This window comes from Rosa rugosa, chromosome 1, assembly GCF_958449725.1.
Source record: "Rosa rugosa chromosome 1, drRosRugo1.1, whole genome shotgun sequence".
NCBI classification, from domain to species: domain Eukaryota; kingdom Viridiplantae; phylum Streptophyta; class Magnoliopsida; order Rosales; family Rosaceae; genus Rosa; species Rosa rugosa.
Window position 1 is genome coordinate 20,442,808 of NC_084820.1, and position 27,970 is coordinate 20,470,777.

The 27,970-nt window shown below is 37.6% G+C and overlaps 3 protein-coding genes across 4 annotated transcripts; all 3 read left to right on the forward strand.

The window, feature by feature from the left end:
• Positions 1-6,634: 6,634 nt before the first annotated feature.
• On the forward strand, positions 6,635-11,708 carry LOC133723170 (putative U-box domain-containing protein 50). Of its 2 annotated transcripts, none has more exons than XM_062149994.1 (8): positions 6,635-7,090; positions 7,184-7,302; positions 7,397-7,524; positions 8,958-9,384; positions 9,483-9,623; positions 9,825-10,373; positions 10,574-11,281; positions 11,416-11,708. In XM_062149994.1, exons 1-8 carry the CDS (start codon positions 6,925-6,927, stop codon positions 11,617-11,619), a joined length of 2,442 nt encoding a protein of 813 aa, XP_062005978.1. In that variant the 5' UTR covers positions 6,635-6,924; the 3' UTR covers positions 11,620-11,708. The 2 variants fall into 2 exon arrangements, with proteins under 2 accessions (XP_062005978.1, XP_062005983.1); XM_062149999.1 differs by having other exon boundaries at positions 7,043-7,090; positions 7,184-7,274.
• A 492-nt stretch (positions 11,709-12,200) lies between these two features.
• LOC133723180 (putative U-box domain-containing protein 50) lies at positions 12,201-16,136 on the forward strand. Its single transcript, XM_062150002.1, has 8 exons — positions 12,201-12,712; positions 12,798-12,910; positions 12,992-13,122; positions 13,239-13,659; positions 14,076-14,207; positions 14,305-14,847; positions 15,003-15,725; positions 15,863-16,136. The coding sequence occupies exons 1-8, from the start codon at positions 12,550-12,552 to the stop codon at positions 16,058-16,060; spliced, it is 2,424 nt and encodes an 807-aa protein (XP_062005986.1). The 5' UTR covers positions 12,201-12,549; the 3' UTR covers positions 16,061-16,136.
• Positions 16,137-17,158: 1,022 nt separating this feature from the next.
• Positions 17,159-18,883, forward strand: LOC133727539 (putative U-box domain-containing protein 50). The gene is made up of 3 exons (XM_062155133.1): positions 17,159-17,590; positions 17,746-18,426; positions 18,506-18,883. Exons 1-3 carry the CDS (start codon positions 17,411-17,413, stop codon positions 18,707-18,709), a joined length of 1,065 nt encoding a protein of 354 aa, XP_062011117.1. The 5' UTR covers positions 17,159-17,410; the 3' UTR covers positions 18,710-18,883.
• The last annotated feature ends 9,087 nt before the right edge of the window (positions 18,884-27,970 follow it).

Here is a 27,970-nt window from a genome sequence, read left to right on the forward strand (position 1 = left end):
ACCAGTCAAAAACCAATTTCAATCATCTAATCAAATGCAGAGAACCAAAACTATAAATCCTCTAAATATATTAAAAATTATACCTGAATGAGTGAGCATTTTGAATTTTTGATCATCCTAATATTTTTCCTTCTTGCAGGCTAGTACATAGGAGGCCTGAGTTTACAAGCCGAAATCTATAGAGCTCAAGCAAGAGCGCATAAACACCAGGTATGTGAATATTAAATAAGCTTAAAATTATGTATTCCTCAATCTGACCAAACAGAGAAATAGCTTACTTGTTTGTCTCTCCACCAACTTTGCCATATATTGGAGGCTGGATATATGTATATGCTGCAAACAAGAACAAACAAAAGCAGGTGAATCAAAAGTTTTCAAATACAAATTAAGGAATAGAAAACTGAGGGGTGACCGAAAGGAAGTGATCTCCTCAAATATTCGTATATTTGAAATTATGAGCCAACAAGCTAGTCATATATTGAGGACGTTAAGAATATATGCAGAAGATAAAAAGCTTGGCCTGTTTTGGCCAAAAAGCTTCATTGAAGCAGAACTACAAATACAAAACTAATACAATATGTAATCTAATAAGGAAAGTTTCATAAGATCGAGCACACATATATGTTCCCCAAAATTAAAGTATCTAAAATTCTTCTATGTTGGACTGCTTATAAAATCTCACAATAGTGAACAGAAAAAAAAAATATATATACTTAACAAAAACTGGAAATGAATTCTTTTAAGCAAAATAATTAACAAACAAGATTGCTCAAGTATGTACAAGATTGAAGAAATACAAAAGGAAGCTTTGGCCTCCAATTTTGTACGACTCTTCCTGCACATAGAAGAAGAAATACTTAATTAATTAGCTCTATTTTGTTAGAACCGAGGAAAATTTCAAAGAAATCAATAAATAAACACATACACAAGGGACGAATTAATAGAAGATGAAATTCATATAAAATCTGCAACAAGGCTAGTTAACGAACCAAGATATCTAAATTCGTTCTCTTTATTGAAAAAGAACCAAGATATCAAATCAAACATGATTTCAAAGCCCCGTCGCTCTGTAGTTATACCTAAAGAAATATGATATCAATAATAATAGTTGTAGGATTAATTAAGTTGAACAATTTGAAAGAGAATAGGGAAAAACTGTAAGCAATTACCCAAGAATGAGCTAGGCCACAGCGCAGTGGCGAGTAGAGATAATATATGAGAAGAGTTTTTAGGGTTTCAGCGTGGAGTAGGCCATAAGGTAAGTTTTTATTTTTACCTAAAGGGATAAGGTAAGTTTTTTCTTATTTTTTTTCTTATATATATTTTTTAATTTCAATCTAATGGAGGGAATATGAAGAGTGAAGTGGGATGTAAAGGCGGGATATTTTCTTTTTTCTTCATATAAGAGGCATTCATTAGAATACTTTTTTACATGATTTTTATATTAGTTTAAAATAGCATAACTGATATTCAATTCGTCCTTAGTCCTTACTACATGGTTATTCTTTCGTTTATGGTTATAAGGAGGTCTTAAAAAGATCCAAAACAACAAAAAGAAAAAGTATCTAACAAATTATTTGGGTCTAGAAACTTCATAAAGATCGTCAAGAAAAGCATTAGTAGCTTGGGGGAAATGAAAAAAAAAAATTCTTTGAAACCTTCATATATATGATTGAGAGAATTTCTCCTTGGTCAGATTTCTCTCAAGAGGATTATTTCTCACTCAGATTCGCTTTGAGGGGATTTATCTTTACTTGGATTTCCCTTGAGGGAATTTCTCTTCACCTAGATTCCACTTGAGGATTCCAGATTACTTGTCACCCATATTCATCTTTAGGGGACTTCTCCTCACACAGATTCACCTTGAAGGAATTTTGCCTCACTCAAATCCGCCTTGAGAGGTTTCACCTCAACCATATTCGGCTTGAGGAGATTTCACCTCTCCTAGATCCGCCTTGAGAGATTTCACCTCGAGGAATTTTTTCCAAATAGATTGCGCTGCCTCTCTATTAGGCCATTTCCTAACTAGAAAGTAGAAACCATTCTTAAATTTTACACCACACATAACCTCCATACTCCATAATATATATTTCTCTATGAATAATCAAGTAACTTTTTTATTTTTTCTCTTCTCACATTTTACAGATATTTCTTCATTTTATGTGGATATATCCAAAATATCTAATATATCAGAGATATTTGATGATATCGGAGAAAATTTATAGAAACGGTAGAAGATAAAATATTTTTCCTCTATAATATATCGGTCCCTAAAAAAAAAAAAAGAATATATATATATAAGGATATTCTAATCCTTGTCCCATACCTATTTATTTGATCGCTTGATTTCATTTACACAAGAAAATGATGATTTTATACTTGTTGTTGGTCCTCAATAAGATTTTAGACATTCCCCCTAAAATAAATAAAAGTTGACTAAGATTAGAATCATAATCCAATAAGGGATATGTTACCTAATCAAACTAGTTTAAGTAATATAATTTAAATAGAAAAGAAAATTTTCATGTCGACAAGAAGATACAAATAATATGCGATAAAAAGTTCTAATACCTGCACAAATAATTAACGACAATTCATATAAGTCGTCGCCTAATTGGTTTTCGGCGAGGAAGTCCAAGTTGTCACATCATTATTAAGCGACAACCTGTAGAAGTCGACTCCTAATTGGTCTTTTATGAGAAAATTAAAGTTGTCACATAAACATTAATCGACAACTCATACAAGTGGTCGTCTAATTGGTTTTCAACGAGAAAGTTCAAGTTGTCACATAAACATTATGTGACAACCTATAGAAGTCGTCACCTTATTGGTCTTTTGCAGAAATATTAAAGTTGTCACATAAACATTGACCGACAACTAATATAAGTCGTTGCCTAAAGGGTTTTTAGCGAGAAATTTCAAGTTGTCACATAAACATTAAGTGACAATTCATTGAGGTCATCGCCCAATTGGCATTTTGAGAGAAAATTAAAGTTGTCACATAAACATTAACCGACAACTCGTAAAAGTCGTCGCATAATTGGTTTTCAGTGGGGAAGTTCAAGTTGTCACATAACCATTAAGCGACAACCTGTAGAAGTCGTCGCCTAATTAGTTTTCAGTGAGGAAGTTCAAATTGTTACATAAACATTAAGCGACAACCCGTTAAAGTTGTCGTCCAATTGATTTTCAGCAAGGAAGTTAAGGTTGTCACATAAACATGAACCGACAACTCATAGCAGTTGTCTCTAAATCAGTCTTCAGCGACAAAAATCTAGTTGTCACATAAACATTAAGTGACAATTCAAAGAAGTCGTCACCTAATTAATTTTTTGTGAGGAAGTTAAAGTTGTCACAAGAACATTAACCGACAATTGATAGAAATTGTCGCATAATTGACATTTTGTAAGGAATTGGGTGTCGCATAATGTCATATGGGCAACAACTGTCAATTTCTCGCAAATACCAACTTTATACAACAAATTGGTTGTCGCGGATGGGACCATGCGCGACAATTGAAATTCTCTCTTATTTGCCAAGCTTTTGCAACGAATTTTGGGTTGTCACAATGAAATTCCTCGCTTTTGCTATTATATATTTAATGAATAGTGATTGGACGATTTTGCTCCTGTATGTTGCAAGATCTCTCTCTCTCTCTCTCACGCATTGCTGCGGGGGCTTAGCAACTAGTCATTTTCTATTTACTATTTAGAACCTTATCACAATACAAGTTCTTATAAGTAAATGCAACAACCCTAATTGGATGAGAGAATTAGTGTAAAACTCGAAACCCTAATTCACAAAAGAAATTCGAAATTCGAAACTTGAAACCCTAAATTTTGTTTTTTCCATAAATGCGTAGCTATTTTGCCGTAATAAATAACCATGTTTGCACGTTAATTTATTTGTGAAGAAAATCGTTCAAAAAAATGAACAATAAGACACCGTTTACCTTGCTTAACTCAAGTGCTGAATACGAAAAATACCTCTTAAGCTGTCTTGTTGTGTCATACTACTTCGAATATGAAAAGATCAAACCTTATTTATCTTATAAAAAGTTTATACACTTGGCGAGTTTTTAATGACCGGTCGTGCCAAGAGTTTTTATTGACCAGTCATTAAAATGAGTTTATCTTGGGCCTAGGAAGCCTTTGGGTTCCTCTTGACAAAGTCAAAAAAGAAGAAGAGTTTTTATTGACCGGTCGTGCCAATATATATGTTGTCAAATAGTCAAATAAAAGGCCTTCTAGTTAAATCGTGCACTCTCACCAACATGAATGGACGACTGGATATATAACATTAAATACACTTTTTAGTTATTATAAAAAATGTTGACTATAAATATCAAGAGCTGAAATTACCTAATAAGTGCTCAATCACTTGCACTGCCAGTGCATAGAAGAATTTTCAATAAAAAGATGATAAGTACACATGGTTGAAGTATTCCAAGGTAGAGAAGATGATGGGTGAAGCGAAGAATGATTTGAGGTCTAGGGTTTCAGAGTGCTTGCTTGGAAACAGAAATGGAAGAGAATCAAAATGCTTAGACACACATGCCTCAGAATTTGTAGTATGGCAGGCTTGGCAGGCAAGAAGCCAGGCCTAGGAGAAGTCATTTACAACGAAGTATTGGGATTGGGTTTTGGCCTGCTTTGAAGTTTGGACACGGTAATCATGGCAATATCCAAAGTTGTTGTGATTAACTCGTGAGCATATCTATGAATGAATCCAAAGCCCATTGACCAGTAGAAGATAGAGAAGAAGAAATGTCACTGTGGCTCTAGTCACTGGTTTTGCATGCAACCTGACTTTTCTTCTCGAATGGCTGATTAAGTTTTCTGCATCGAAGTCCATTGGCCATGAAGAAAGTGAGCTACTGGCCGATTTGGTCATTCAAGATGAACATCAATGCTAAAATTAGATCAGTCGGAGAAGAAGAGGCAGGGTGACATTAATTGGAGACCTGACATCAGATTAAATTGCATGTGGAATAATGATGAAATTACATACCTGCATAATATCAGGTACGGTAATTAATTACCTGGGAAATTTACGTTTATGATTGCAATTTGTAACACAACGGTAAATTTGTAACATGATGACCAATTTTACTAGGTCGAGACTCAGATCTTTGACAGTGGCAATGACCGATTATGGATACGAGGTGCCTCGCGGAATTGGATTGGCTGACTATGATTGTAAACGAGGATTTGGGGAAAGCTAGGCTGGGACTTGGCAATTGGCCATCATCGTTGCAGAGGTTGGGCAAGCTCGAGCAATAATGTCCCACTTTTTGGATTGCGAAGTGGCCTCTATCAAATGGTCTTGCTCGTGATGATGTTGGATCAATGGAGGTCGCTATGGATGGTAGCGATTGTTTAGGTGATGATGTGAATCCTGTAGCTAGGGTTCATAGCTCTAGGGCAAGCTATGGACCTCAGCCACATGCCCACATAAGAACTTTCATTAAGTGATGATGTTGGATAAATGGAGGTCGCAAGCTATGGATGGCGGCGATTATGTAGGTGATGATATAAACCTTGCAGCTAGGGCAAGTTATGGACCTCCGCCACATAAGAACTTCCATCGATCTAAATAGAGGTACGTAGTATCATATTATCAAAGTCATCTTACAAACCAGAACAGAAAATAAAAATATATGTTAAAGAAATAAATTAAAAACTTTCAAGCATTAAGTGGGGCGGTCGTGTCATTTGACACGTCCGACTTATCAATGAAATTTCTTCATTTCATAATCTTCAACTTAACTTGCCCTCAGAGTTGGAATCACCCCATGAGATACTGAATATACCCTCGCACTCCCATTGCTAGAATCTCGTTAGCTGGTTGGATAAATGCTGTGTGGCACAACGGTCTGATAGAAGACCGTCTTAATAAGAAATTATAATGAAAGTTCCACCCAGTACTGACAAATTAATTCTGGCTGGAAAGGGTCCATATGGAGCCACAGCAATGGGGTTATGTAGACAATGTGGGGTGAATGAGTAGACATGCTGGTTCCTTGGGATGAATGGCAACTTAGTTGTCTTGTTATTCAAGTTATTCGATGGCATATTCCTAATTTATGACTTAACCGATAGATTTAATCTTATTATTTTTTTCAACCACTAAGTTTGAATGAATATGCAATTTCGATCTTTACAAGTTTGAATTTTGTTTGACAAAATGCTATGAAAAATACTTCAAATTAAATTTTTTTTTTGAAAGATTTAATTCATCGAACATAAGAGCGATGCAAACATCTACCTATGCTGTTCTTAAACACGCACCACAGTGAAGAATTTCTGACTCCAACAAATGAGGGATGAGGTAAAATAATTGAGATACAAGCATATTATTCAAGAATAAAAATGATACTAGTTAGCATCACGTACACTATTACAGATTGAGATAACAACTCTGGGTTACATTATTTTAAGACGGACGGACAACGCGGTAATCTACTTAAGCTGGCAAGCAATCACAGTCCCATAGAACATATAATTCTTCTCATCGAAGTCATGCCACAGATGGAGGATCTGATTATGATTTGTGACCCAAATGGCCAAAACTAAATTTAATCTCATAATCAATTAGTCAAATCCTAAAAATGACACAGCTTCTGTCTCCATCTCTTATAATCCAAAATAAACTTTGATAGTTATGGCCTACCTTACGTTGATTTCCAGAATAACACCAAGAAATTTCAACACCCAAAAGATCCTATCTTTCTAAATCACTGAGGCTCAAACCTGGCCACGATCGCTGTGCCGTACAAAAGATCCAAGACAAGGCCGTCTCTATTGACATAAAAACAAACCACAACAAGGCAAACAGATCGATCAATATTTAGTTCTTTAACTTGAAATCCTTCTACACAATTTGGAAGAGAAATTTTAAGTGGGGATTTGAAGCAGGTCAAGAATGGAAGGTCAAGAAGAGAAGGTTTACGTTGCACTTGGGAACCAGCTGCCAGATGGAATCAAGACTTTGGAGTGGACTTTGAGGAAGTGGAGATTTCAGCCGATTTCGATTGTTATCCTTCATGTAACCAACAGTGTTTCTGCCAAAGATTATGTTTCCACCCCATGTAAGTTAATTAACTAGAGATTTCAATCATGTTTTCGTTGGTGATTTCATATGTGCAACCTGGGTTTTGATTATTGGTTTGGTTCTTTTGTAGATGGGAAGCTGCCCGCAAGTTCTGTGAGTGATGAGAAAGTGAAGATTCTGAGGAGGCTTGATCAAGACAAAATTGACAAAATCCTTTCCAAGTACATAAATTTCTGTCGTAAGGCTAGGGTATGAAGAAATAGGATGAATATATGCATGGTTGCTATTCTCTTTTTAGTGTTTCTTGTTTTGTTTTCTTAATATCTTGTGCATATTCATACAGGTGAAGGCTGAGATACTCAACGTGGAGAGATATGATGACCCTATTCATATGCAAATCCTAGATCTGATTTCGGGACTTCATATAACCAAATTGGTGATGGGATTTTTGTTCATGAAATCATCTTCATGGTATGCATATTATGCAAGAACTCAAGTTAAATCTAGTAATTAATAATACATATTGATGATGTTCTTAAAAATGATTAGTTTGGATTTGTATATGTGACTTTGCTCTTTTTTTTTTTCTATTCCATTAAATAAGAATTTATTTTTCTTCTTTGTCATATAATTATAAAGTGGATAAAAATCGAACCCTTGATCTAGTTTAGTACATTATATATATATATATTTTTTTTTGAGAAAATTTCATGAATGGTACCCGAAGTAAGGTCCACTCCAAATTTCAGTATATCGGGTTTCAAAACATAAACTTTGATACATCAAATATGAAGTCCGACCCAATATACGTACACAACGTTAATGACTCCGTCAGTACGCATGCCATTACGCACATAATGAAGGGCATAATGAGTTTTTCATTTGTCAACAGGTTTCCTCTCTCTCTCTCTCTCTCTCTCTCTCTCTCTCTCTCTCTCTCTCTCTCTCTCTCTCTCTCTCTCTCTCTCTCTCTCTCTCTCTCTCTCTAACCTCGCTAACTGACTCTGCTACCCCAAACCCTAGCGATGGCCTCCGACGACCTCTCCACTGTGTCCGCCGCTGTTGATGACGAGAAGTAAGGGTTCAAGAGGCCGGAGACCACGCGACACCATCACCGTCATCATCCTTCTCCCACAGAAGCATTGTCCTCATCCTAGGTCAATTATGAAATCCAACTCTAGAAATCCAATTCTGAAATCCAACTCTAGAAATCCAAAGAAACCCAATTGAAATCCGAACCCAATTCTGAAGAATCCCAAGTCCATTCTACAGTGCTTTTGGGTTTTTTTTTATTTGTCATTGTTTTGATCGGTCGTTGTAGTGTTGATCGGATTTGTTTGCGTTGTTTTGATTGGAATTGTAGTGTTTGGATTTGAATTGTAGGTGATGGGTGATGATAGGAGACTGATTGGCCGGCGGTCAGTTGTAAGGTCGCTGTGCAAGCGAGAGAGAGAGAGAGAGAGAGAGAGAGAGCTGGGTGCCCACAGTAAGAAGAAGAGAGAAGGCTGAGTGCTTAGAGTAAAAAATTTGAAGAGACCAAATTATCCCTTGAAATACGACAGCTGACACAACACTAACGGCGTCATTGACGTCATCTATGTTTACTAGGTCGGTTTTGAAACCTCATGTACTAAAGTTCATGTTTTGGAACTTGATGTACTAAAATTTAGAGTGGGTCTTACTTGGGGTACCATTCATAATTTTTTTTTTTCTTTGTTATATTAGAGGAGAATCAAAGCCCTAATCTAATCTAGTCCAACTCCAGATTACACACACACACATATATTCTTTGCTCTTAATATTGGCATTTATAAGATAAAGTTTACATGCATGTTGTGAGAGGAAGATCATGCATGTGACGGTAACACAGAATGTTTTATTCATTCGCTTCTTTACATATGTAGGAAACCAAAAACCGTAATCAGTGGATCATTTCACATCCATCAGCACAAGCCGGAATCTTGTGAATTATTCATAATATGTGGTGGAAAGGAGGTATTTCTAAGAGGAGAAAATAATGATCAAAAAATATCAATGGAAGATGATCAAGGAGCCATGGTTGCAACAATGAAAGACAGGGTCAGTATCAAATTTATCATAGGAAGTATGTTCGGAAGTCGTCAAAGCTCATCTGTTTCATCAACAAGAAATCATTCGTCCAGCTTGGAAAATATGCAGTGGGAAAATTGTGTTCAAGAAATTGAGATTTACTTGCAGCAGTTGTGTTCAAATTCGGATGAAGAAGATTATCATGAACAGGAAAGTGATACTACTCAACAAGCTAGTCCAACAGATGCCATAGTGCTGGAACTTAATGGAAATCCGAATTTGGTACGTTAGTAAAATACATGCATCTATATGTTTCAATAAAGAAAAAAGAAAAAGGATTATGATTCTCATACTAATGATTATGTTTGGCAACACAATAGAACATTGCAGAAAAATTTGAGTCCCTTAAAATTAAAGTAAGAGAAGCTCATGAGAGGTTACAGTCGAAGAAGAAAGAAGTCCAAGCAAGTGTTGATAGGCGTCTCAAAGCTGAATGGGCCATTTGTTTATGCAAACGCCGGGTACGTAATATAAATAGGAATGATCTTATCATATATCTAAACATGTTATGTTGTGGATTGTAAATCATGACTAACAGTGATTACACCTAATTGACTCGGTCCTGATTCATAGTCTAACAATGTAGCTAGTTAATGTATCAGCTTCTTTTTTCAATTTATCTGACTTTAGAGGAAACCAATTTGCACCATGCATTTTTGTAGGCTGAAGAGTTAGAGATTCAAATAAAGGAAGAGGCCAAGAAGAGAATAGAAATGAATAAATTACTAGACAAAGATAAAGATTTCCTCCATGAAGTAAAAACCGATATTGAAGGAAGCAAGAACAAGCTAAACTCACTCATAGAGCTTCGATCAGAGCTTTCACAGAGGCTCCGTATTTCCAAAATGGCAAGAGCACGCATGGAGGCCCAGCTAGAGAATGACATAACAAATCGTGCAGAAATGGTTCGAGAAATCGAAGAGTTGCGACGAGAAAGAGACGTTTTCCAGCGGAGGATTGAATTTTGCAGAGAGAAAGATGCCCTAGGAATGGCAGGAAGGTCGAGTAGTGATCAACTGAGCTGCTGTCTGAGGGAGTACACAGTCGAAGAGATAAAATTGGCCACTAATGGCTATTCAGAGAGATTATTATTTAAAACAGGAAGTGGTAGAAGCCCTACTGTTTATAAAGGGCGTTTCAACCACGACAGAGTTGCTATCAAACTATTCAACTCGGATGATGGACTGCCCCGAGAAGATTTTCAAGCCAAGGTAAACACACACATATTTACAGATTATGTAGCGGAAAATGTTCTCTTACGATTGACATATTATGTTAGTGTTACTTGATGTGAACTCGATCTTACAAACTTTATTAACTTGTGTAGTATATTTAGATAAATTTACAGTCAAACAACGTGACAAAGTAATATACACATAAATCTGAAAGAAATATCTCGGTGCATGTGCAGGTGAAGCTCATCAGCCACATTAGGCACCCTCATCTGCTTGCCATGATGGGCTACTGCTCCGAGCTAAACTGCATTGTCTATGAATACATGCACAATGGTAGCCTACAGGATGTTTTATTTTCCTCTCCGGAAAACTCTATAAAGGGATGCCAGGTTCTGACGTGGCACGACCGCATTCGCATTGCAGCCGAGGTTTGCTCCGCCGTGTGCTACATCCATGAGGCTCGGCCCAAGCCCATTATTCATGGGCACCTCAGCCCATCCAACATCCTACTTGATTGCAACCTCGTTGCGAAAGTCAGTGGGTTTGGGCTCGGCCTATGCCACTACGACGAAAGCCATGTTGGATGGGACATGCGGGCTTTCGGGGTTTTGACTATGAATCTTCTAATAGGGAGGAATACAGTTGATGAGGCTATGTTTACGGATACGACAGGCCTGGTCCGGGCTTTAGACGAGACTGCTGGGCCTTGGCCATTGGATTTGGCTCAGGAACTTGCGGGCTTGGTATCACTGTGTTTATCCGTAAACGAAAGGCCTAATATGGATTTTAAAATGATGACAATAATGGAAGAGCTTGATGTAATCAAGAAAAAGGCTGATGATTTAGTTGCAAGAGGAGGGTCATATGGAGTGAAGATTGGTGGAAGAGTTCATGAAGAAGTCTGCAATGATGTCCCAAGTGTTTTCCTCTGCCCCATCTTTCAGGTTAGATGCTTATCTCAAGACTTTAAGCACATGTCTTCAATGAACCTCAATCGATCTGTGACAAGATATGGTATCACATGGCCTATTTTATGCAAAATCAAGATTTTTGAACTTCTTGTATCATTTGAGTGCAGGAAGTTATGAAGGATCCACATGTGGCCGCTGATGGATTTTCATACGAGCGGGAAGCCATTGGAGAATGGTTGCGAATGGGACGCGATACATCACCAATGACAAATCTACAACTTACGCACACAACTCTTGTCCCTAATCGTACCCTTCGTTTTCTTATTCAAGAGTGGCATTGTAAAAGATCGATTCCATATCCACAGCAGTAATGTGCAGAATTCATTAGAGTATGCCAATATATGGGAACAAAATATATATATTCAATCCTATCTTCCCTTGAGCAATTTTTTCTATGCTACACGCATCTTATGTTTATAGTTTATTCAAAGTCTAAAGGTTTCCCATATCCTAATAACCTATTAAGAAGTTTAGAGGTTCACTCAAAGAATTTCAAGAGGCATAATATTCCTGGAGAAGTGTAGTTGGTAGACCTTAAATATTCTTATATACTCCATCATTCCCAAATAAGTAAATAATATATAGTTTTTGGAACATATTTCGGTAATATACAATTTCTGAGCAGCATGTTTGGTCTTCTAATTTTTAAGCCATATTTATAGGATCAATCTAGAGCCATATGTGTATATGGAAACAGCATATGTCAATCCTCCGTCATCAAGTTCCGGGTCTTCTTTCGAACATATCACCATTGCTAATAAAACAACTAGATCTTAACATCTGTAGCGCTTTGATTAACTTCACTGTATTTGTATTTGTATTTGTGAAAGTTTTTCCATGCATAGGCCAAAAGTGCACTTAATATTATCTAGTCATTCATTTTTATTAGGATTAGAACATCAGTACTCTTAATCCCTGTCGAAATAAGTAATGAACTGTTTAACATTGAACTAAATTGTAAGATATATGATGACAATAATTTAGCATCTCTGTCTGAAGCTGTGACATGTGAGTGTGTACCGTCGAATGTAGATGTATCATGCTCTATACGACGCAAGAAAGTCCAAAGGTAGCCGTCCTACTCTCCCAAAAACGATAAAAAGGAAAGCAAGAACCTTGAGAAATTTCCACAGGTCCACAGCAACATTCTCTTTCTCCTCTTTTTCACAACATTCTCTGCCTTAAACTAGCTCTCCTATATTGGTTTTCTGCTGGTTGGTTCAATTGGTTTTAGGTAGGGAATGGATAGACAAGCAGAGAAGGTCTATGTTGCAGTTGGGAATGATATACAAGATGGGTTTAAGACCTTGGAGTGGACACTGAAGAATTGGAATTCTCAGCCGATTTCCATAGTCATTCTTCATGTAGCTCATGACATTTCGAAGGATTTCGTCTACACCCCATGTAAGTAAATTGCATAAATCATTGGAATTTTCAGTTTGATTGGAATTTTCTTACATTATTTGCCTTCTTTCTGTTTTTGTTCCAGTTGGGAAGCTCCCTGCAAGTTCTGTGAGTGATGAGAAATTGGAAGTTCTTATGAAATATGAGCAAGAAAAGATTGATAAGTTGCTGCACAAGTACTTAGCATTCTGTGGCCAGGTTTAATTAACTGCTTCGTTTGCTTCTTTCAAATCCCATTGTAAAAATTTGAGGCTGATTTACTCTGTTTCATGCTCATAGGTGAAGGCTCAAATACTGACAGTGGATAAATGTGAGCAACCAATTCATAAAATCATCATGGATTTGATCTTTAGACACCAAATAACAAGACTGGTTATGGGATTCACTTTCTTGAAGACTTCGTCAACTTGGTATGCAACAGCATATACATATCAATTTCAAGATTTTGTAGACTATGTACTCAACTCATTTGAGAATATTTATCCTTGATTTTGTCTCATTTTTTTGTTAATTTGCTCCTGTTTAGGAGAATAAAGAGTGCAGTAAGTGGAGCATTTTATATTCATCATCACAAGCCGGATTTCTGCGAATTGTTTGTGATATGCGGGGGAAGACTTGTTTTCCTTAGAGGAGAAAATAACAAAGGAATCATGGAGGATGATCAAGGTGTCATTGTTGCAAAACTGAGAGAAAAAGCCAGTTTCAAAGGTTGGCTAGCAAAAATGTTCAATGAAACCTCAGCAACTTCCCCAGATACAGCTTCAGCAACTTCCTCAGATACAACTTCAGCAAATCCCAACTCCCCAATTAGTTCACAGAACAATTGGGAATGCCATGTCCAAGAAATTGAAAATTATTTCCAGCATTTGTTATCCTTGAGATTGGAGGAAGAAGCTTGTGGGCAGGAGAATGTTGATGTTCAAAAAAATCCAATGGAATCTAACATGGTAAGTGTAAACTAATCTCGAAATGTCAAATTAATCATACTTTCTGCTAGATGTGGCTTCAAGTTAATGTTAATTTATGCCACTAATCTTGGTCTAATTTGAAGTAGTAGGTAGAAAATGATGTACAAGTCTCAACGGCTCCACCAAGTTCTCTCTTTTGCACCAAATTTCAATTATTTTTCTTTCATTCCCTGTCCTTCTTTTTGACCTTAGAACCATATGACAGTGATGCACTGATGGTCCTGTTTGGGATGAGAACTTGGTCCATTTTGGTTCTTATTTTAATTTGCACCTCATGCTTATGCCTATCCTATCCATGTAATTTAGACTCCTCTAGCCCCTAACTGTGGACTCACCCAAATTAAGTGTAAAAAAGTTCTTTCTGTAAGTGTCACATCTAAAAGCTTGTATTTCAGATTGTTGCAGAAGACATGAAAACAAAGCTAAAGGAAGCTCAAGAGACAATCAAGTTGAAAAGAAAGGAAGCCAAGGCCAATGTCGAAAGACAAACTAAAGCACAATGGGCCATTAGTCTATGCAATTCTCGGGTATGCTACTTGTCCCATCATCTATAAGTTAATCAGTTTTCTTTTACTTCTTGATCTGAAGTTTATGTTTGCTAATGAAGTTACACATGTTTTATAGGCGGAAGAACTTGAAGCACAAATACAAGAAGAGGTGACTAGCCGAGCAGAGTTAAAGAAAGCGCTAGACTCTGAAAAGGAACAGCTTCATGAAGTTATAATGGACACTGGAGAGAGCAGAAGTAGGCTAAATTCACTAATGGAGCTCCAATTTGAGCTCTCAAATAAGCTCCAAATTTCCACATTGGCGAAATCAAATACCGAGTCCCAACTAGAGAAGGCCGTAAGCAGTCGGGCAGAGATGGTTAGGGAGATTGAGGAATTGCGGCAGCATAGAGATGTTCTACATCGTAGAATCGAGTTTTGTAAAGAAAAGGATGTCATTGGAATGGTTGGAAGGCTCACTGACACGAGCTGTGGATTCAAGAAGTACACAGCTGAAGAGATCAGATTGGCTACGAACAATTTTTCAGAACGCTTGAGAATTAAACCAGGAGGGGATTGGAACACTACTATGTATAGAGGGCGCATCAACCATGCCACGGTTGCAATCAAGATCCTCAACTTTGCTAAAGGAGACTCTAAGCAAGATTTTAAAGCTAAGGTAAGCATTATTTCTATTTCTATACCCTAAGTAGGAGAGTACATAATTTGGATAACATTTCTTACGAGATAATCTAACATGTTATATTGTAAAGTTGTCGTATAGATTAGATCTGACTAATTTAGTGTCTAATATCATAATTTGATTGATTGTAGGTTACAATTCTTAGCCACATAAGACACCCACATCTAGTAACAATGATTGGCTTCTGCACTGAGCTAAGGTGCATTGTGTTTGAATACATGCACAATGGTAGCTTGAGAGACATATTACTGAGGGATTTATTGTTCTCCTCCCACATAAGCTCTAAGAAAAGAAAGCGAACCCTAGGGTGGCATGACCGTATCCGTATTGCGATGGAGATTTGCTCGGGCCTGGGCTTTCTCCACACGGCTAAGCCCAGACCCATTGTTCACGGACGACTTTCCTTATCCAACATCCTCCTTGATCGGAACCTCATCACGAAAATAAGTGGTTTCGGGCTCTCACGCACCCATAATGAACAAAGCATTAGATCAGACATTCGGGCTTTTGGGGTACTGATGATGCATCTTTTAACCGGAAGGAATTGGGCAGGACTAGGCCAGGCCATGAATATGGACCGAGCAGCTGTGATTCGTGATTTAGATGAGATGGCTGGACATTGGCCTTTGGATTTGGCAGAGAAACTTGCCGGGTTGGCCTTGACTTGCTTGACAAGTAACCGTGGACCTAGTCGAGATCTGAGGCTGGCAACAGTGATGGAAGAGCTCAATGAGTTGAAGAGATATGGTGATGATATTGTGGCAAGAAGAAGATCTGAGGGGCTGATGGATGGAGATGTAGAAGAAATTGGCACCAGTGATGTACCTAGTTGTTTCCTCTGCCCCATTTCTCAGGTATTGTGCTTCTTTTCCTCTGCCCCATGTCAAAACTTGTGAGATTTTGGATTCAATAGAGGAAGGGAGACCTTTTGCCCTTTCAAATGAAAACATGCTACAATATCAACAAGATTAACCCCATGCTAATTTTGCAGGAAGTGATGAAGAATCCACATGTGGCAGCCGATGGATTTTCGTATGAACTTGAGACCATAGAGGAATGGCTAGGAATGGGGCATGAAACATCGCCAATGACAAACCTCAGGCTAAAGCACACATTTCTTACCCCTAATCACACCCTCCGTTCCCTAATTCAAGATTGGCATAATAAGAGGTCCCTTCCACTACCGTAATAAATACCTAATTAAAAACGGGATGAATTTTTTGTAGCATCAATGCAATCAATGTTCAAGTTCTTCACAAGTCTCATTACCCTTTGCCCTACGGAATTTCTAACAATTTATCTGTTTAGCTAGATTTCAATCCTTCTTCACTAACTTTTTCTTTTTTTTTGAGAAAAGACAAAATTTACTTACTTACTCAATTTTAGGCATCGCCCTCTTAAAAATCACAAGAGGGCTGGGAAATGAGAGAGAAGAAGTCAAAATTTGCCAAACTTAATAATCTTATTCACCCTCATTAGGGTTGGCAGAAATGGCAAGACACTTGCTTGAGTGGACCCTCACCCAAGTTCGAACCCCAACACTCATAAGTCTCTCATTGGTAGGTTGCTGAGTACTGGGGTCCTGCGGGACCCATGTGACGCTAGTGAAAGTGTCAGCTTCCAGAGAGTCTAGGTTATTACGAAGCCCACTTGCCGGATATGCCTGCAGACTTTACAAGGTGAAAAATCTTGGGCAAAACGGAGTTTAACTGCTCTCACGTGGTAATGGTGGTTCATAATGAATGTAAATAAGTGGGGTTGACATTTTGGACCGAACCAGCTAATTTTCAAACCGGTTCATACCGCATTGGGCTGAATTATCGGCTTACCGACATTCTCACTACATAACTAGCAAACTGACCCGCGCGATGCTGCGGGTTTTTTTTTTTTTTTTAAGTTTCATATGTAATAGATGAATACTCGCAATCTAAAAACATAAGCGCTACTTAAAATATGATTTGTTTTGTTGTTAAATGTTAATAATAGATTAGCAAATGGGATACAACAACAAATAAACTTTTTTCATGATTTGTAGAAATTTACAAATACAAAACAGAATTGTTCTCCCTTATAAAAAAAAAATAAAAATAAATAAAAATACGGCAGAATTGTTAAAAAAAAGAAAGATTATGGCAGAATTATAATTTAAGTCAAAACTTAGGGGTAAAACCCTCGCTTCATTTTGTGAACAATGATAAACAGTGCGACCAGCATAATGTACAAAATACAAACTTTATTCTCACTACATAATGTACAAAGTACAAACGATTAATAAATAAAGTACTTTTTCTCATATTTCTCTGGTCTCTTGGAGACTTGGAGTCTTCTTCTTCTTCTGGTGTCGTCCCCAATCCTCATTCTCTGTAGTTGTCATCTTCTTCACTTTGACGGATCTGAGGGTCATGACTCTCAAGATCTATAGATCTAAGACTGATCAACCTTTAGATGCATAATTCATCACCGGATTTTGATTTCTTCTCGCAAGCCTCTAAATCCCGATCGTTCACAAACAGACAAGTCGTAGCTAGTAGCCGAGGAGATGGCCACGCTTAAGGAGTACACAGCCGAGGAGATCGTATTGGCTACTGATAATTTTTCTTGGCGTTTGAGATCAGAGTCTGTAGGAATTTGGGGCAGTGTTTATAAAGGCTATGTTGACAATGAAGCAGTTTCCGTCAAATTCCTCGCCTCCCCCGAAGAACGTGGTCTTACATCTAGGGTAAACTTTTCTCTTCTCATTGTCGTCACTTTCACTTTTGGATGATTGATTAGGGTTATAGCTTCTCCAATGAGTCGAGTCGGTCACTTGGTATTATGATCTCCAATCCCTGCGCTGCTATGATTGATATATAATGTATGTACGTACATCTGCAGGTTAAGTCCCTCGGACTAACTAGACACCGTAACCTTCTTTCAATGTTGGGCTTCTGCTCAGAGCTCAACTGCTTTGTCTATGAACATGTAGAGTATAGTCGCGTGCTGCACGAGGTCGTCAAGCAAAACCTTCATTGGCACGATCGCATTCGTATTGCCAGTCAAATTTGCTCGGCCTTGTCCTACATTATTAACAGGGCTAGGGGTGAACGTATTATTCCTGACTATCTCAATGCATCCAACGTTCTTATTGATCCAAATCTTAATGCCAAAATCAATGTTGTGCTGAAAATATGCGACAAGCCGGATTTTGCATGGGATGTAAAGACCTTTGGCTATCTGGTTCTGAATCTCTTAACTGGCATTCCCGGAAATTGTTTTTCTTACTGTTATGTTAGATGGTTTGTTGGTTTGCCCCACGGTTTGGACAAGACGGCAGGTCAATGGCCTATGGATTTGGCTGAGAAATTGATGAATGTGTGCCGACGCTGTGTAGACTGTAATCCTAGAGATGATTTTAGGAAAAAGTACATTATGGTGGTAATAGTGAAAGAGATGAAAGATGTTAAGGAAAAGGCTGATGAAATTGTCAGAGGATGTTCAGGAACAAATGATCTAGTTACCAGTGGTAGAGATCAGGACTCTGATATTCCAACACAATTCTACTGCCCCATATATAAGGTAACTTTTTATTTGTTTGAATATTTGCTAGGTAATGTCAAAACATGCAACTAATCAAGTAGTCTATTTTTGAGTGCAGGAAGTAATGAAAGATCCACATGTGGCTGCTGATGGATTTTCCTATGAGCGAGAAGGCATAGAGAAATGGTTCCAAACCGGGCACGACACATCACCAATGACCAATTTGAAGCTCAAGAATAAAATTCTTACCCCTAATGGTACCCTTAAGCTTCTGATCAAAGACTGGTATCGTGAAAGATCAATTCCTTATCCAAATCCATAATTTCTTTTTAATTGAAGTAATTGGAACTAAAAAGGCTATTACTTGGTCGGTCTGATACTTCTTGAGCTTTTATCTGGTATTTTTGTTGGTTGGACTTCCAATTGTTAATAGTACTTGATTATCTTGTATCGACTTTCGAATCAAGGATGAATTAATTTCAGTGGTATTTGCTCATGTATGCCTATAATCTTTCCCTTGTCAACAATAACACATAATCATCATATACATTCAAAGAAGATCGAGTACTGTTTATGCATGTATTCATAATGTCAACCTTTACTCTTTAATGTACATGCATATATAACGATTTTCTACCATTGTAGATTTAACATGCGTGATAGACAAATTTCTATTTCAAAAAAAAAAAAGTCAAGTATAACAGACGACAGTGCGACACAGTCGTCTATTTTAAGAAATTTGACCAGTACTAGATCATGAAGAAAGAGAGTTACCTAAAGGTACTTCCATGGTACTTGGCGAGCAAAGTCATAGCATTACATTACGAACATCTCACAGTAGAGATGAAGAGTATTACTTTCAGTAGGGAGCAGAGTCTTGCAAAGCGTTCTATAGTACTATTACCCATTTGATGCAGATTATAATCCCTGTCCTTCTCTGAAAAGATATCTCTTTCCTAGCATAATCTATAATCCCTGTCCTTAAATGTTAAAAAAAAAAAAAAAACCCTGTCCTTAGAAGATATATATTAGAGATGCAATGCATGATCTGCATATCACCCTTTCATTAAAACCTTGTAAAATTAGGATTTCCAGATGTTTACCCTTCAGGAGGAACTTCACACACTTTATATCAATTTCTCTCCTACCTTTATTAGCTCAATCCTTTATCTTTGAGAGATTTATGATTTTCCTACAAACAACATATCAATAAAGGAAAAGTCATAGGTCATATTGATGGAATACACGGCCGAGGAGATAAAACTTGCTACTGATAATTTTTCTCGGCGGTTGAGATTTGGCTCTCAAGGCGTTTGGAGCTGCGTTTATATAGGCCGTCTGAAACATGACAAAGTTGCAATCAAATTCCTCATTGGTAACCAAGAAGATCACTTCAAACATATGGTAGGGATACTGATTTTGAAATTCTTTCAGATCTCGCTACTTTTCTCTCTACTTAGTATTTTGTGAGAGGTCCGAAGTGAAAGCTAAGCTTGAAGGAGACGAAAATGAGAGAGAAAACGTCTGTAACTAATTTATAGTAAAAATGATTTTTGGACCACTAAGAGTTATTACAGCTGGACATGGGGTATTTATAATAACAGAAGACCTAATCTAATGCTCAGAATTGTGACACTTGTCAATCATCTGTGCAACATGATTCAACCCTCTAACAACCCTTCTAACTAACTTTGCTAACTATGTTTTACACTAACAGCCCCCCTCAGCTGGATGGAGGTGAAACCACCATCAAGCTGTTACAGAGATACACATGCTGAGGAGAACACAAGCCTTTGGTAAACAAATCAGCAAGTTGTTCAAGGGTGGAGACAAACTGGAGGGTGATGGAGCCATCTTTAACCTTATCCCTGGTGAAGTGAACATCAACTTCTACATGCTTGAGCTTGGAATGATGCACAGGATTTGAAGCTAAAGCTAAGGCAGAAATGTTGTCACAGTGAAGAGTTGGAACTCGAGAAAGTGGAAGCTGCAAATCAGTGAGCAAATGCTTGAGCCATTGAAGTTCAGAAGTAGTATCTGCCATACTCCTATATTCTGCTTCTGTAGATGATCGAGAAACAGCATTTTGCTTTTTACTACACCATGAAACAGGAGACTGATTCAGTAAAATGACAAAACCAGTTGTAGATTGTCAATCATTAGGGTCTCCAGCCCAATCAGCATCACAGTAGGCTTGTAAACACAATGGTTCATTGTGAGATTGTCTCTTGAATAGAATTCCATGATGCAGCGTGCCTTTGACATACCTCAATATTCATTTTGCAACATTAAGATGAGCATCAGTGGGAGTATGAAGGAATTGACAAACAGTGTTAACACTAAACGCAATGTCTGGCCTGGTAAATGTTAGATACTGTAGACAACCAACTAGGCTTCATGTAGCTTACCATGCAAGAAAGCATTCTTAACATCTATCTGATGTAATTTCCATCCATAGTGTGCAGCTAGACCAAGCATGAGTCTGACAGTTGTATGTCTAACTACAAGAGAGAAGGTTTCTTCATAGTCAACACCATATTCTTGACTAAATCCTCTGGCAACTAATCGTGCTTTATGTCTAGCAATGGTGCCATCATCATTTCTTTTAATTTTGAAGATCCATTTGCATGACACAAGGTTCTTGTCAGGAGGTAGAGGCACCAGTGTCCATGTTTGTTGCTGCATAAGTGCATTGTACTCTTCTTGCATGGCTTGTTGCCACTGAGGAAACTTGAGAGCTAGCTTATAACTGACAAGTTCAGTTTGGCTTAGATCAGTTGAATCTGTAGAGGAAGAAGAGACAGCAGAAAGAAAACATTTTTTCTTGGAAATGCCTCTTTTTCCCCTTGTAAGCATAGTGTGGTCATTGTGAACTACATTGTGTAACCCTTCGACTGGATGGAGAATATTGACCTCTGAGACCTGAGTTCTTGGTCTTGAAGGGCTGCAGTCAAGGATGAGAGAGATATTTCCACCACCATGTTGAGCATTAACATTCAAGGTGCCATTGTCTTCACCAAAATGAATCACAGTGTGTGCATTGGGATCAAAAGCATTAACAGCAGGAGATGATGGAGTTGGTGGAACATTTAGCATAGCAGATGAACTTGTGGATGCTGGAGACATAGAATGAGAACCCTGTGGACTTGGAGAAATATTGTTTGAATGAGTAGGAGGAGCTAAGTGTGGAGAGTGATTAGAAAAGGACTTACCTGAATTGGATGGTGTGAGAAGGATAGGTGTAGGAGCATGATACTGTCTTGTGGACTGAGTATGAGTAAAACAAGGCAATGGAATGGAGCTATCACTTTATGTAGGCATCCCAGACTTGTGGTGTTGAATCTTCACAGTTGCAGAATAGGGAAATTGTCCTTCATCAAATATCACATGCCTGGAGATAATATATTTCCTAGTTTGCATGTTGTAACATATGTAGCCCTTATATCCTGTAGCAAAACCAAGAAAAATGCACTTTGCAGTCTTCGGTTGAAGCTTATCTGTTCTGTAGGCTAGTAAAGGATAACATGCACAACCAAATACTCTGAGAATATCTAAAGATGGCTGAGACTTGTATAATTTCTCAAAAGGTGATTGCATCTTAAGGACTGGTATTGGCATTCTGTTGATAAGATAAGTACTAAGAGCACAAGCATGGTACCAAAAAGGATTTGGAAGAGAGGCAGTTTGAAGTAGAGTTACTGCAGTCTCTCTTATGTGTCTATTTTTCCTTTTAGAGACACCATTTTGTTCAGGTGTATAAGGACAAGATATCTGATGAACAATTCCTTTGCTACTAAGAAAACTCTTGAAGACATTGTTAACATATTCACCACCACCACTTGTCCTTAGAGTTTTGATAACACTTGAAAATTGAGTTTGAACAAAATTATACAAAGCCTGAAAGTAAGCAAACACTTCATTCTTATACTTCATTGGAAACATCCAAGTGTACTTAGTACAATCATCAATGAAGAGTACAAAATATCTATAGCCATCATTAATTGAAACACAAGGTGAAGGCCCCCATACATCTGAGTGGACAATCTCAAAAGGAGCAACACTCTTAGTTTGTGAATCTGAAAATGGTAACTTGTGGAATTTACCTAGAAGACAACTTTCACATATGGATGATCCTGATTCTGTCTGGAATGGAATATTACATTTATTCAACATACTACTAACTATCTCATTGGATGGATGCCCAAACCTTTGATGCCAGAGAGACTGTTTTATACACTTTCCCAAAAAAGCTGAAGCACCAGATACATCAGTTGCAGCTACAGAACTTGTAGAGGTCTTGAGAGATGGCAAATCAAAGGGAATGGGATATAGGCCTTGTTTACTCAGTCATTTGTACAATATCTTTCCCAACACCTTGTCCTATATCACACACATAAATTTATCAAACCACACAGAGCAGTTATTATCCTTGTAGAGTTGATAAATTGATAACAGATGAGCTGCTAATTCAAGTATTAACAGCACATTCTGCAATTTTAAGAAACCCAGCATAGCTTTACCAATATGTGTAATATTAAGCTTTTTACCATTACCAACTTGAACTGCATCTGCATGAGGGTAAGGAGCAACATTGTTGAGCAGTTGAACTTCATTGGTCATGTGATTGGTGGCACCTGTGTCTGCTAGCCAGTATTGGGGAGCAGCTTGAGTTGCAGCAACCAACATTGCATTTCCAGTCATCATTCCATTTGGTTGAGGTGCCATTGCCTGAGTTGGAGTTTGGTTTTGTTGGTTTGGAAAGCCTATGATGTAGTAGCATCTTTTTGTAGTATGATTGAACCTCCCACAGACTTGACAGCCACCTGAGTTCTGATTGAAGGTTCCTTGTTGTTGATTCAGGATGTTGGGTAGAGACCTGCAAGTTCTAGCTCCATGACCATTTCTTCCACAGATCTGGCATGTGATGGGATTTCTGAAGCCTACATTGTTATTGTTAAGGCCTGCATTGTTGTTGTTGAAGCCTGCATTGTTATTGTTAAAGCCTGCATTGTTGTTGTTGAAGCCTGCATTGCCTCTGCCAAGATTATTGAAACCAGTGTTGCCATTGTGAGCATAGTTATTCCTGCCACCATTAAACCTTGGAGTTCCTCTTCCAGCAAGGAAGCCAGTCATAGACATATTTGGATCAAAAACATTGAATAATGGAAAGCCATATGGCATAGCTGGAATTGGGATGTACTGAGTTTGTGATGAAATTGGTGTGAAGCCAGGAGGAACTGCAGGAACAGATGGGGTTTGTTGAACAGAAGCAGTTGAGGTAGATGCCATATTCTGAACAGGAGCACTGGATGTGCTAGCAGTTGATGTAGAAGCAGGGGCATTTTAATCAATTAACCATTGCAGACAGTGGAACATTTAGACTTGTTTGAACTTCATTTTCTATGTCTATTTCAGCAGCCTTGAGTAAAGTCTTTAACTCTGGTACAGAACAACTGACAAATTGAGCCCTTATCACTGTTTTAATTGCAGCATACTCAGATGGAAGACCTCTTAGAACAGTGACAACAATGTCTTCATCATCAAGAAATACTCCAACAGTCTCTAATGCATCCCTTGCAGCCTTAATTTTGTCAAGATATGCCTCAATGCTATCACTTCCCTTTCTTAGGTTTTGTAAATTTGATTTTAATTGCAGTATATTATGCCTATTTGGAGTTGCAAACTTATTCCTCAGGTTAACAGTAGTGGTGTTAGCTCAGTGGTTAGAGCACCCACTACCTAAGATCCAGGTCATGGGTTCAAGTCACCATGGGGATAGGAGTGAAATCTTTTGATCATCTTTAAATTTAAAAAAAAAAGTTATAAAAAAAAAAAAAACAGTAGTGGAAGCCATGAGTAGACCTAGTAGAGTATGAGGTTTAATACTTGTACAAGAAGTCACAATGAACTCTAAGCTGAACAATCGTCAAGAACCTGGATCTTGTAGTATTATCAGACAAACTGAGGCAAGATCAAGACTAACAGTAGCTAAAAAACTTGCACGTACTAATTCCTTGATTTCTTCAACTTCTCAAGATTTAGGGTTTCTGAGTGTGAATCAACAACTTTTCCAGAAAATAGAGTATGTCAAACAAATCTACAATTGCTCTATATGAAAATCCAAGTCTTCGATGATAATATCAACAACACAACTCAACTAATTATACTGCTAGATCTGGAAGAATTTGATGAACAACTTTACTTATCTCGTAAAATTTGCAGAACGAAGTGTGAATCAACACTGGAGAGACTTCAAGAAGGAAGAGCTAAGTTGACGAAGAAGATGAACGAGCTTGGTGCTTGAGGTCACCGATCGACCTGAGCTGTTGATACCATGAAAGCTAAGCTTGAAGGAGACGAAAATGAGAGAGAAAACGTCTGTAACTAATTTCTGGTAAAAATGATTTTTGGACCACTAAGAGTTATTACAGCTGGACATGGGGTATTTATTATAACAGAAGACCTAATCTAATGCTCATAATTGTGACACTTGTCAATCATCTGTGTAACATGATTCAACCCTCTAACTAACTTTGCTAACTGTGTTTTACACCAACATGAAGTTCAAATCCCTTATCCCTTGATCAATATATACATTGCATGTACGCTGTTAGTAATGTTTACATTGTATATTTGTTATTCCATATGTAGGTCAAGTCCCTCAGCAAGCTTAGACACCGTAGTCTTCTTCGCATGAAGGGCTTCTGCTCCGAGTTGAACTGTTGAAGTGCTTTGTATATAAATACATGGAAAAATGTAGCCTGCAGGACGTTTTACTATCCTCCAATGAGAATTCTAAAAACAAAACCATCCCGTGGCACGATCGAATTCGAATTGCCACAGAAGTTTGCTCGGTTGTGTGCTACGTTCACGAGGCCAGTTGTGTGCTAGGTCAACGCCACCTCTGCCCATCCAACATCCTCATTGATCGCAACCTCGTCGCCAAGGTGGATTTTGTTGAGCAAAAGTACGACGGTAAATGCAATTTTGAAGGGGATGTAAAGGCTTTTGGGAAGGTGATTTTGAGTCTCTTGACTGCGACTGGGGGAGATCTCTGTCTCTCTGATCTCTTCGCTGTACTGGATAAGAGGGCTGGTCGATGGCCAATGGATTTGGCAGAGAAACTTCTGAAGTTGTCTGAAACTTGTAATTCCTTTAAACCTAGCGATTATAAGGACTCTTCGTATATGCTCAAAGTAAGGGAAGAGCTTAATGAAATTCGAGAAAATGCTGATGATATAATCAACAGCGGTCAAGGACATATGAAACGTTTTGTGGTGGTGCTCATGTAGACGATTCCAACAACATCCCAAATGCTTTCATCTGCCCAATATTTAAGGTAATTAGATAGTTTTTAATTTAAACTTTCAAAGCTATTATTCACACACTGAAATCATCATCCTGGCATCCTGCATTGCTAAATTAGTATTATTATAGAGCACACATAATGTTTCTCGGAGTATGAATTAGAAGTGCAAATAAACTACTATTTAATTAAGTGACTACCTCACTATCTAGACACCAGCTAATATTGTCCTTCATCGAGCAAATACTCAAGTAATCGATATTTATTTTACGTGCAGGAAGTAATGAAGGATCCACATGTGGCGGCTGACGGATATTCCTATGAGCGAAAAGCCATAGCGAAATGGTTGAAATTGGGAAGTTATAGGTCACCAATGACAAATTTGGTGCTTGAGCATAAAGTTCTTAGGCCCAATCAAACCCTTCTGTTTCTCATCCAAGATTGGCAAAGTGGGTTTTAATTCCAAGTAAATATAGATTTACCCTATCAGCATCTTCCATGGTAGGCTAAAAGTCAAATGGTTTTAGCCTGCCAAAAATAGAATATTCCCTTAATATGCTTTTTTGGCCTACTAACAAAAAACAATGCTGCCACCATAGGCCAAATTCCGTAAGCCAAAAATCAAATTTGAAAATGATAAAAATCAAGCTATTGTAAACATTATACATTTGCGTTAATAAAACTAGTCGATTTAGTTAAATGGAATAAAATTAATGATTACAAATTTATTTGAAAAATTCTAAACATATCAAATATTGGGCTCATATTGAACATCTCAACAAGATATTTACAATGATGTAATTTTAATATTTAGTAAGATTATAAATAACCCATGTATATAGGAAAAATGATTTTTCTTAAATGTAAAATACATATTCTTAAAGAAACAAAAAAAAAAAGTCAATGGGGCCCACAATTTGGGTTACCAAAACTGAGCCCAAATTTGGGTTAGGAAATTTGGAAAGGCTAAATTTTTTTCTTGATCCTTGGGAAATAGCCTACGGTGGGAGGAGGTTTTAGGCTATATTTGGGATTATAACCTACCGTGGGAGATGGCCTAAAATCATCAATGGTACTATTTGGATGGTAATGTAAGGAACCTAGCTAGGTGGTAATTCGGAAGTGAGTAACTGCAATTGAATAAGTATATAAATCACTTTTTTTGTTCAAAATTATTCGATGTTATTATCTCACAACAACCAGGTGGTTATATCGTAAGATTTATAACAATCCTGCATGTAGTTTGATCCCCCGCCTGGCCAAGTCCATAATTCGGCCGATCGATGTGGTACCTACTGACTTTTTTCATATATAAGAGAGCTCTTGTAGTGTTGTTCACTATATGAACAACACACACACACACGTATACAGTATATTAACTAGATTAGAGAGAAGAATTTATGTTATAGTCCAAAGAAATGTTTTCTTTTTATAAATTTTGCAAGATCATACATACTAACACCGGAACAGATGCTCACCAAGGTGAAAATAAGAAAAAATATATATATAAAAAGGTAGAGAATGTAATCAAATGACAGCACGAAGAGATGGAGCACATGCCTAAGCATTCATAATATCATATGCAGAACTTGGTGAGCATGTCCATAAAAATCAATTAATTTGCTGAAATCTGAATTAGGCATATATAAGGACATCAATTGCAACTTAAAATTTCCGGAATCCTAATTTGTTTCACAAATCACAAGTAAGACAATTAATAAGAGAATATTATAAAAGATTCTAAGAGAATATTATAAAAGATTCTAACCAATCATTAAATCAACTAATTGACAGAATAAGAATATATTGCAAATCTTACCCTTAAAAATTAAAGCAAAAAGCAGTGTACGTGGGACAGACACATCAGAATCCAGATTATTCCTATGAGAAACGGGAAAATTCCGCGGCAAATAAGAGCCTATAAATACCTCTCGTACTAGGTGGCCCTGATTGCCTTCAGAAACGCTTTGTACAAATTTTCCAACATGTTTGGTCGTCGACGAAAAGCATTGAAAATCTTCAAATCTCTTAGAGAAATTTTTCAATTGCACCGGCGACAACACCGACGAGCAGAAAAACAATGCGGTCCTAACACCTTGAGGGAGTACACGGCCGAAGAGATTAAATTAGCTACTCATGATTTTTCTGACCCGGTATTACTTCAAGCTCAAGGCATGTGGAGCAGTGTGTTCATAGCTCCAATTAAAGACGAAACAGTTGCAATCAAGTTTCTTGCACAGGAATATTGCTTCGAAGACATGGTTGAATCCCTCGGCA